Source organism: Triticum aestivum, chromosome 3B (assembly GCF_018294505.1).
Source record: "Triticum aestivum cultivar Chinese Spring chromosome 3B, IWGSC CS RefSeq v2.1, whole genome shotgun sequence".
Taxonomy (NCBI): Eukaryota; Viridiplantae; Streptophyta; class Magnoliopsida; order Poales; family Poaceae; genus Triticum; species Triticum aestivum.
Genome location: NC_057801.1, coordinates 6494895 through 6506185, shown reverse-complemented (window position 1 = coordinate 6506185; position 11291 = coordinate 6494895). Strand labels below are relative to the sequence as shown.

Genomic DNA, 11291 nt, shown 5'->3' with positions numbered 1-11291 from the left:
GGTAATTATGCGGCCGCGAATTCGCCCTTAATTTATCTAGTACCTCGCCGTGTTGCTATCAATGGAGCTCATATTACATGCCAATCTTTCTGCTTTGCTTATGCCACGCCCCCGCCTGGCTAGTCAGTCATTAGCTTGAGCTGTTTATCTCGGGGGCGTGCGTGGAGCTGCCCTCTGCCATGCCCCCGTGCCGGCAGTGTTGTAAACACCAGACTGCTTGTTCTCGCTTCCCACTGGCTCTACTTGACCGGGGATACCCTCTCCGCACTCTGCGAATCACCCACCATTTTCGTTCTTGTTATGGTGCCCCAAATGAGGCTTGAGATTCAGGATGACGGCTGCAGCAGTGACTGTTTCCTTTATCGTTTCTTGCAGGAAATTCTGATGCGAGTTCGCAAGCTTGTGCTGTTCTTTCTTGGGCTGTCCTCTCCGTCAGCTGATTAAGGAAGCCTGGTCCATGAGGTGCGATTTCTGTGTGGATCCATCCTTGCTCGAATGGCGAGGTCGGTGTAAGGAGGAGGAGGGGGTTTGTGGCCCTCGTCTATGCGCCGTGCCGTGCCGGGGTGTCTGCGTCGAGCCCTTTTGATCAGACGTCGGCCCCTGCTGGATCCACGCCTCTCCTCTCTGGCCTGTTGCGCCAAGAGCCTGGACGACGAGGAGGAACCCAGTCAGTGCTCTGTTGGCAATGAGGATAGGCACGAGCGTTTTCATCCCGTGATCGCACGAGCAGTCCGGACATCGAGCTGGGGTTATGCCAGGAAGATCAGCTTCGGGGATTGTGTCAGGCTGTATGGGCTACCCCGGTCGATCGGGCTGTTTGCGTTGCTTATGCGGTCGTTCTTGCCACGGAGGATTAGAGATGTCCGGTGCCTGATTCAGAGCGTCGTCGACCACTGCGGGAATGCCGGGCCGGAGTTGTTTGAGTTGGTGCCTATGTTGGCTAGCAATTTGGGTGGGTCGATGACGTTGCCACAAGTTTATGCCACAGTCATCCGGGTTTTTGTGGAGCTGTCGATGTTTGAGGATGCTCTCGTCACTTACGTCGAGGCCAAGAAGGTGGGAGTTGAGTTGCAGGTGTGCAACTTCTTGCTCAAGCGCTTGGTTGAGGGGAACCAGATCATGTATGCGAGGAGTTTGTTTGATGATATGAAGAGCTCTGGTCCTTCACCAAATGTCTACTCTTATTCAGTTTTGATGAGTATGTATACACATGGAGCTAAGTTATGCCTGGAGGAAGCTTTGGAGCTTCTTTCTGAAATGGAAGTGGAAGGTGTCAGGCCAAATGCTGCAACCTATGCTACTTACCTCTATGGGCTTTGCCATGCCAAACAGGTGAAGTCTGCATGGAACTTCCTTCAAATGCTGTGTCAGAGAGGCTACCCTTGCAACAACTATTGTTTCAATGCAGTTATTCATGGTTTCTGCCATGACGGTCAGGTTCACAAGGCCATAGAAGTGTTTGATGGGATGAAGAAGTGTGGGTTTGTCCCAGATGTTCACAGCTACAGCATATTAGTTGATGGCTTATGCAAGCAAGGGGATGTTTTGACAGGCTATTACATGCTCGTTGAGATGGCAAGGAATGGGATCACTCCTAATCTGGTGAGTTATAGTTCGCTTTTGCATGGTCTTTGCAGAGCTGGAAGGGTTGAATTGGCGTTTGAGCTTTTTAAGAGGCTGAAAGATCAAGGATTCAAGCATGACCACATAGTTTACAGCATCGTTCTTCATGGTTGTTGTCAACATCTAGATCTAGAGATTTGCTATGACCTTTGGAATGACATGGTTCATCATAATTTTGTTCCAGATGCGTACAATTACAGCAGTCTGATATATGCATACTGCAGGCATAGGCAACTGAAAGAAGCATTGGAGGTGTTTGAGCTCATGGTCAGTGATGGGATATGCCCCAACGTTGTGACCTGCACAATTCTTGTTCACGGCTTCAGCAACGAAGGGCTGATTGGTGAGGCCTTCCTGTTCCTGGATAAAGTACGCCAGTTTGGGGTTGTCCCCAGCCTCTGTACATACAGGGTTATCATCCACGGCCTGTGCAAGGTCAATAAACCTAATGACATGTGGGGTATTTTCGCAGACATGATAAAAAGGGGCTACGTTCCTGATACTGTGCTATACAGCATTATCATCGATGGTTTTGTGAAAGCTTTGGATCTGCAGGAGGCTTTCAGGTTGTATTATAAAATGGTCGATGAGGGGACAAAGCCTAATATCTTCACATATACCAGCCTCATAAATGGTTTGTGCCATGATGACAAACTTCCTGAGGTTATGACGCTGTTTAAGCATATGATTGGGGAGGGGCTGGCACCGGACAGGATCCTGTACACGTCTCTGATCGCGTGCTATTGCAAGCGCTCAAACATGAAGGCCGCTCTGGAGATCTTTAGAGAGATGGAAACAGAGGGTTTGTCAGCAGATTCTTTCGTCTACACCTGTTTAATTGGTGGCTTCAGTAAAGTGCTTGCGATGGATGGTGCACAGTTGTTTATGGAAGAAATGATGAACAAGGGGCTTACGCCTACAGTAGTAACTTATACAGATCTCATAGTTGGATACTTCAAAATCGGGGATGAGAAAAAAGCTATGGCGATGTACAACAGTATGCTGCAGGCAGGCATTGCACCGGATGCCAAGCTGAGCTGCATATTGGGCCTTGGTAACGATGGCCATGATTTTGGTGATTCTCAGGAAGAAAAGGATGTATCGTAGTCATAGGTTATCACAGAGCTACGGTAACCTGGTCAACAGAACCATTCCATCTGTTCCCTTTGCTTCCGTTGCCATTGTTTGAACAAGGGAGGGAAAGAAATAGGTCAAAATTTTCACTTTGACGATGGAGCGGTCTGCCCTCACAGATATTCAATACCTGGACGGTGTGATAGATAATTACAGGTTAGATATTGGCTCATGCAAATAATCAAGTAGGTTATTAGGACTGCCAACTGCATATAAACATGCACATTTTGAGTTGGATTTATCTTATTAGGGCCTCTTTTTCTGCTAGGCAACAAGTTTATGATTGATTTTGACAATTTTCTGTTCAAGGCTAGGTGTTCTGCTGGAAAAACCAAAGCTATTTTTTGTACTGTTGGAAGATACTCCTCAAGTTAGATGAAGAGGTAGGTATCAATTCATCGCATGCTAGATATTGTAAAAATACTTGATTTATATCGTTAGATGTTATTTTTAGTTTTGCTCTGCTTTTGTTCTTAAAATATGCATGATGTAAGCTGCCCTGGACTTTATTGTGCTGATCATTCTGTTATATGAACTTCATATAAATTCTAATGATTGTTTAGAAGTACATTCTGCTGCCGAAAAGTCCTAACAATTTTATTATAGGGGAATAGCTTTCTGCTTTACCTTTTTGTGGTGCCTTTATTACTAGATTAGTCTATGTTATAAATAATCAATTTCCTTCTCTGATGTATAAAGTGAAATGATTTCAGGGTGCAAACAAAGCTTCTGTCGTGTGAAACAAGCTTTTTGGCTCAGCAGACTTCCAGTCATATAGCTCTTTAACTGCGGATACAGAAAATTCAGTTATTGTGCAGGTTTCAGAATGTGAAGATGCCGAGACAGGTCTTGCTGTTTATCTGTCTCCATTTAGCATCATCTGCACTGTTTAGGTGTACACTAACTTGTACATATTCACAATGGAACTTCTTTCAGTGCATCTAAAGAAACATTTGGTGCCGCAGATAACTGAAGCTTCAGATACCACCCTTCTGTTGAAATGCTTCAGCCCGTGGATGGATTGATTAAAGCAAGTAACCAGATGAGAAGGTGCGTTAGCTGGGGCTATCCATGTCGGGTCGCTCATGAGGAGAAGAGGGAGGGAGGAGCATCAAGGAAGCTTTGTCCTGCTCCCATACCAAGGAAGCCACGCCCACACCAACACATACAAATATTTTTCCTCCCAACCCATCCAACCTGCTCGTCTCTCGCCCAGCGGGGACCGTGGTTGCCACTTGTTACGCCACCGTTTCCTAGAACCCTCAACGACCAGGTGCGTAGATCTAGATCAGTTGTAGTCTCCATTACTCTTTTCATTGAATTGGCATTGTGCAAACATAGCACATTGCCTATTAACTGTTTCATGCAGTTCTGCTTGTAGATCTAGATCAGTTTTTTCCTTGAAGAGGAAAGGCTGATGCAGCAAAGTAGAGATAAGTATTTCCCTCAGTTTGAGAACCAAGGTATCAATCCAGTAGGAGATAACGCAAAATCACCGAATACCTGCACAAACAATCAAACAAACTTGCCCCCAACGCGATAAAGGGGTTGTCAATCCCTTCACGGTTACTTGCAAAAGTGAGATCAGAAAGAGATAGATAAACGATAAAGTAAATATTTTTGGTATTTTTGGTTTATAGAATGAAACAAAAAATATTGAAAGAATAGTAGATCAGAAACTAAAATTGTAGATCGGAAACTTATATGATGGAAAAGAGACCCGGGGGCCTTAGGTTTCACTAGAGGCTTCTCTCAAGATAGAAAATAATACGGTGGGCGAACAAATTACTGCTGAGCAATTGATAGAAAAGCGCAAAGTTATGACGATATCTAAGGCAATGATCATGAATATAGGCATCACGTTTGTGTCAAGTAGACCGACTACTGTCTGCATCTACTACTATTAATCCACACATCGACCGCTATCCAGCATGTATCTAAAGTATTAAGTTCATAAAGAACGGAGTAACGCATTAAGTAAGATGACATGGTGTAGAGGAATTAACTCAAGCAATATGATGAAAAGCCCATCTTTTTATCCTCGATGGCAACAATACAATACATGCCTTGTTGCCCCTACTGTCACTGGGAAAGGACACCACAAGATTGAACCCAAAGCTAAGCACTTCTCCCATTGCAAGAAAAACCAATCTAGTTGGCCAAACCAAACCAATAGTTCGAAGAGACTTGCAAAGACATCAAATCATGCATATAAGAATTCAAAGAAGATTCAAATAATATTCATAGATAAGTTTATCATAAATCCACAATTCATCGGATCTCGGCAAACACACCGCAAAAAAGTATTACATCTAAATTCATTGTTCAAAATATCAGCCGATATACCGATAAATCGGTCGATTTATCGCTTATCAGGGTCTAACCGGTAAGATAAATGCATATCCCTGGTGTTTATCGGTCTGGACGATTTATCGACTGTCAGAGCGATTTATCAGCAGTCAGAGCGATTTTGGCCGGTAAATCCAGGGGGGCCACCTGTTTGAAATCACAAAAAAATCTCCTGTAGCGCACCCCTTCCCCAGAACCCTCGCACGGGACACATCCCTCCCGAGTCCCGATAGGGTTTGGCGTTTGGGCTTCGCCGGCAGCCACTCCCCGCAATTCACCATGCCGCCGCCACCATGGTCTCCTCCGGTGGCCGGACCTAGCTCGCCCGCCCCTCACCTCGTCCCCCTGTCCAGCCCCACCCCGCACCTCGTCGGCTCGTCCCCGTCTCCAGCCCTACCCCGCACCTCATCCCTCCTCTCATCCCCGTCTCCAGCATTGGCCAGCCGCGCCTAGTCCTTGAGGATTCCACACGGCGGCGCCCCGTCCTTGAGGCTTCCACACGGCGGCGCCTAGGAGCGGGACGTTTGGAGCAGCTCCCCGCCCACACCCCTCCCCAGGATCCAGCAGCGGCGTGCCTCAACCCCCCGCCAACCCTTCGTCCACGATCGAGAGCAGCAGAAGCTCCACACGCCACAGCATGGATTCTTCTCATTCCCGATTCTATTCTCTGGACAAGTAGTGATGCTTGCTTGTTGCTTTATTTTGGTTGAGTTTTGTAGATGGCTGATTGTATCCGGTAGATTTTAATTATATTAGTCAATTATTGCTTCATTAGTAAACTATGTAGATGGCTGATACATGGTTGTTTCCTTTATTTATGTAGATGCTGATGCATGGTTATTTCCTTTTATTTATGTAGATGGCTGGTTCAGGTTCATCTCAACTTGCAAGTTCATCACTTAAGAGGAAGTCGGATGACATGGCTTGGGAGTTTGCCGAGTTGATTGATCCTAGTGATCCGCAAAGGCTAAAGTGCAAGCTTTGTGGAAAAATTATGTCGGGAGGGGTCACTAGGATGAAGGAGCACATTGGGCAGATCAAAGGCGCTGTGACCAGCTGTATGCAAGCTACACAAGATTAGATTACTCGAGCTTTTGCATCACACAAGGCACCAAGGAGGAAGAAATTGGCAAAGCAAAAGCGCGAAGAAGAAGTTAAAGTTGTGATCACCATAGAGGTCAACGAGGATGATCAAGAACAGCTGAATGAAGTTGGTGAAGGTACTCCAAAGAAGGGGGCAATGGATCAATATCTTGCTCCAATTGATCCTTCGATCCCATTGAAATATAAAAAATAGTATACTATAAATGATAGTGTTGATAAGGAAAGAAGCTACAAAGTTAGGCAATATTTGGCTAGATGGATGTACAAGAAAAAATTACCCTTCAATGCTATCAATGATGATGATTTCAAACAGTTTTGTGAGGCTCTTGGTCGCTATGGTCCTGATTGGAAGCAACCCTCGCAATATATGATCAGGGAGAAGATGTTGGTGCAGGAGGTGGAAAGGACTAGGGATTTGTTGAAGCCACATGAGGTCGAGAGGGCAGATACAGGGTGCTCTGTCATGACTGATGCTTGGACGGACAAGAAAAAGAGGAGCATCATGAACTTGTGCGTGCATTGCAAGTTGGGGACCGTCTATCTTGGATCAAAGGAGGTGTCGGCCGATGCACATACAAGTCTATACATTTTCAATTATGTGGATGAATGCATTGAGAAAATAGGTATGAATCATCTTCAACTTGCTCTCATTCGTTTCTTTTCAAGTTTATTACTTGCTGAATTTTAGTACTTGCTGAAAATTACTTGCTTATTGTGTTTTGTAGGTGCTAAAAATGTTGTGCAAGTAGTCATGGATAATGCTTCAAACAACATGGGAGAAAAGGTGATGTTGAAAGATAAAAGGCCCAAGTTATTTTGGACCTCGTGTGCAACTCACACCATCAACTTGATGGTAGAAGCGGTTGCAAAGTTGAAGCATTTTGGTTCTACAATAACCAAAGCAAAAGAAATGACTACTTTCCTTTATGCACATCATACTACATTGGTCCTGATGAGGTCCTATACAAAAAAGAGAGACATTGTTAGACCGGGGGTGACTAGATTTGCTTCGGCATTTCTTACCTTGCAAAGTCTTGATGCTAAGAGGAAGCAACTAAAGGAAATGTGTTGTAGTGATACTTGGGAAGGATGCAAGCACACGAGAACAAAGAAAGGGCAGGTGGCTCATGCCGCAATAATGAGTAGGGCATTTTGGAAAAATGTGTCTCTTTGCATTAAGGTATTGTTTACTAAACTTCAAATTGTGCTTGTGTATGTTGGAATGCATGTGTATATGTTAAATAGTAATGTTGTGCACTTGTGCTTGGGTATGTTGGAAACTTGGAATGGAAGGTTTTTGAGCCATTGGTGAAGATACTTCGGTTGGCTGATGGCGATGGACAATCCATGGCCTCTATGTATGGAGAAATAATAGAGGCAAAGAAGGCAATATTGGTTGCGGTTGATAATTCGGACAAGGACTATAAGGCGATCACAACGGCCATGGAGAGCAAGATGAATGGGAGGCTAGATACCCCATTGCACATTGCTGCATATGCCTTGAATCCATATTATAGTTATGCTACCACAAGCATGTTTACCAATGTGGAAGTCATGTCCGACTTGATGGAAGTTATTGAGCAATTTTATCTCGATGATGATGAGAAGCAAAACAAAGTGCTTAACATTGACTTGCCCAAATTTAAAAAGAAGGAACGCATGTTTGGGAAGGTGGTTGCCACCAAAGCAATTAGCAATGCAAATTTCAATGCCGGTAAGCTTGTTCTCAAGATAATATTGTCATATTGCAATTATGAATTTTTTGGGCTGCTGCATAATACTTTGCATTTTTCCTTTAAATGTAGGGGAGTGGTGGGCAACTTATGGACTACAAACTCCTACATTGATGCACATTGCTTTGAGGATACTCAACTTGACCACAAGTTCATCCGGATGTGAAAGAAATTGGTGTGTTTTTGAACAAGTAAGTCTCAACTTGCAAATACTCAAATCTGATTCGTATATTATTTTTGATAGAATGTAAATCACTAAGCTTCCTTTCGCAATTTTTAGGTGGATGCAAAGAGGAGAAATAAACTAGACGTGCATCATAGGGACGATCTAGTTTATATTCAATTCAATGGAAGAATGATAGACAAGAGGAAGGAGTACTCCTCATCTTGTGATGTTCTTCTTGGTGAAGATGCTTTCATGGCACAAGATTGGATATGTGAAGGTGCTTATGTTGATGCCATGGAGGAGGTTGATGCAATGGGAGCTTCCGAGTTTGTTGAGCTACATAGAAGTTCAAGAGTGAGAGAACTTCATGAAGTGGAAGAATTTGTTTCCGATGGGGAAGAATCTGATCACGGGCTTGTCAATGAGGATGACATAGAATTCAAGTCCGATGATGATGGGGTGATACAAGGCGCCAATGAAGATGAGGAGGGGGACCCGATGGAGCCTTAATGGGGCTTCAAGCCTTCAATGCTTTGCACTATGTGTGCTTTTTTATGTTTGCTAGCTATTTATTTCAGTTGTGACTTGTGAGAGAACTATGAACCACTATGTGTGCTGTTTGCTAGTTTCCTATTTTGCTTTGTCATGCAATGATGCAACTATGCAAAGCTATGGTTATTTATGACCTTACTATATATGTAAGTATGTATTGCTGGACTATGTTTATTTCTCATTGTTTGTCATGTGTGTGCACCTACATTTTGCAATTTATTTGATTTTTGAAGGCTTGGAGCACAACTGATGGTACATGGTCATGTATGTCCTTGTGCGTGTGTGTGTGTGTGTACAGTTTAATATACTAATATATCATTTTTTAAAGGCTTGGAGCACAACGTGATGGTAGATGGTCATGTATGTGCTTGTGTATGTGTGCACTGTGTAATATATTAATATAGCACATTTTTTAAGGCTTAAGAGGACAATTTATTTGTCATGTGTGTCGGTGTGTGTAATATTATAGCATATTTTACATTATTTTGGTTGGGAAAACCTGAGATTTAAAAAAAAACTTGCCGATAAATGGTTGACAGATAAAAACGATAAATCGGCCGATAAGCCGATTTATCTCTTCTCTTGGGTCGATCGATAAGTTAACGAGAAGCGATATCCCGAACATTGCATCCAATTATCTCCAAGAACATCGAGCAGAACATGGTATTGAGAATCAAAGAGAGAGAAGAAGCCATCTAGCTACTAGTTATGGACCCGTAAGTCTGAGGTAAACTACTCACGCTTCATCGGAAGGGCAATAATGTTGATGTAGAAGCCCTCCATGATGTAATCCCCCTCCGGCAGGATGCCGGAAAAGGACCCTAGATGGGATCTCACCGGTACAGAAGGTTGCGGCAGTGGAAAAGTGTTTTTGTGGATGCCTCTGTTGGTTTGGGGATATATGGGAATATATAGGCAAAGAAATTAGGTCAGGGGGTGCACGAGGGGCCCACAAGGGTGGGGGCACGCCCTTTATCCTTGTGGCCGCCTCGTCGCTCTTCCGACTTGATCTCCAAGTCTCCTGGTTGACTTTTGGTCCAAGAAAAATCATCGCGAAAGTTTTATTCCATTTGAACTCTGTTTGGTATTCATTTTCTGCGAAACTCAAAAACAGGGAAAAACAGAAACTGGCACTGGCTCTAGGTTAATAGTTTAGTCCCAAAAATAATATAAAATAACATATTAATGCATATAAAACATCCAAAACAGATAATATAATAGCATGAAACAATCAAAAATTATAGATACTTTGGAGACGTATCAGTAGTCAAAAAGGTAGATTTCAGGCTAGTCAAGATCTATGTTGCGAGGCATGGTTGAGCAAGATGGGATTTACCTCCTCTGACTTGGAGGTATTGCCATCTTGTGTGATCCAGCTCGGAAAGCATGAACATACAACAAGGATCAAGTGTTAATCTAGTTTCGAAAATCGGTATCACTGAAACGAGAAATCGTTACCAAGGAAAGCCAACCCACTGGCTCATTCAGCTCCATGTGATACGTCAATATTTTGTCGTAATGATTGGGCAAATTCACTTATCTTACAGATAAAAAAAATTGTACATTCCCTTTTTTAGAAAAGTTCACGAATTTGGAAGTTTTTTGTAAATTAAAAAAAAATATTATGGATAATTTTCAAAAATTTATTAAAAATTGATGAATTCAATTTTCTGGGATTCTTATAAAAAAGTTCACAAATTTGAACAATGGTTCGTTAATTTGGAAAATACTTGTAATTTTTGGAAAATTAAGAATAATCATGAATTTGATTTTTTTCACATATTTAGAAAAATAAAGAAGTTGCATTTTTAAACAAATTGTTCTTAGTTTTTGTATTGGTAAAGACAAAAAGTAAAAGATGAAGAAAATGATTAAAAAAGGAGAAGAAAAACATAGAAAACCTGGCTAAGAAAAAGAACGAAGGTTTCTAATATTGAAAAACTCCGTCTACACAGTGAAGTCTTATAGGCTGGTCCGTTATATTAAGGCGGTGTGCATAGGGCATGCTTTATAGACGGCTCGTCGTCTTAAGAGCCTAGTAGGGTTTTCCTCCCCACGACGCTTCACACTAGTGGAGCTACTCGAGTGCAAAAGTCGATGTGGGCTTGCGAGTATCGGACGGGGTGATTACATTTTATTAGGGTTTTGTGTTTATTTTTTCCGGGGACGAGTTTTCGCCATGTTTTCACTCGCCTTTCCTGGAAATTTTTCTTCTACATTTACCTTTTCAGTTTTTGTACCCTTTTCTTTCTCTATCTCATTTTCAATCTTCCTCATTTTCTTTTCTATTTATCTTCGTCCTAGTTTTCTGTTTTATGCATAAATTTTCGAAAAATGAATAAATATTTTTTAAATTCATGAACACTTCCAAAAATGTGTGGGTTTACTTCATATTACCCAAATTTTGTGTGAAGACCTTTTAAATAGATGAGTATATTTATTTAAAAATAAGTGAACACTTTTTTATTATATCAAAAGTTTTTAAAATGTTATTAACAGTTCGTCTAATAAATGATTTTTTTGTTAAACATATATGTGAAGGAAATATGCCCTAGAGGCAATAATAAAGTTATTATTTATTTCCTTATTTCATGATAAATATTTATTATTCATGCTAGAATTGTATTAAC

At 42.2% G+C, this 11291-nt stretch overlaps 1 protein-coding gene across 6 annotated transcripts; it reads left to right on the top strand.

Annotated features, from left to right (window-relative positions):
* The first annotated feature begins 93 nt into the window (after positions 1 to 93).
* On the top strand, positions 94 to 8915 carry LOC123068209 (pentatricopeptide repeat-containing protein At1g63070, mitochondrial). 6 transcript variants are annotated; one of them, XM_044490705.1, is made up of 9 exons: positions 2739 to 2913; positions 3067 to 3140; positions 3471 to 3603; positions 3723 to 4030; positions 5966 to 6833; positions 6936 to 7390; positions 7504 to 7924; positions 8016 to 8134; positions 8224 to 8915. In XM_044490705.1, exons 5-9 carry the CDS (start codon positions 6470 to 6472, stop codon positions 8617 to 8619), a joined length of 1755 nt encoding a protein of 584 aa, XP_044346640.1. In that variant the 5' UTR covers positions 2739 to 2913; positions 3067 to 3140; positions 3471 to 3603; positions 3723 to 4030; positions 5966 to 6469; the 3' UTR covers positions 8620 to 8915. The 6 variants fall into 6 exon arrangements, with proteins under 6 accessions (XP_044346639.1, XP_044346636.1, XP_044346638.1 ...); XM_044490704.1 differs by lacking the exons at positions 6936 to 7390; positions 7504 to 7924; positions 8016 to 8134; positions 8224 to 8915 and having other exon boundaries at positions 94 to 2913; positions 3026 to 3140; positions 5966 to 6222; XM_044490701.1 differs by lacking the exons at positions 6936 to 7390; positions 7504 to 7924; positions 8016 to 8134; positions 8224 to 8915 and having other exon boundaries at positions 95 to 2913; positions 3072 to 3140; positions 5966 to 6222.
* Positions 8916 to 11291: the final 2376 nt, after the last annotated feature.

Coding starts and splice junctions, on each gene's coding strand:
- LOC123068209 (XM_044490704.1), top strand. CDS start 544: ATGCGCCGTGCCGTGCCGGGGTGTCTGCGTCGAGCCCTTTTGATCAGA.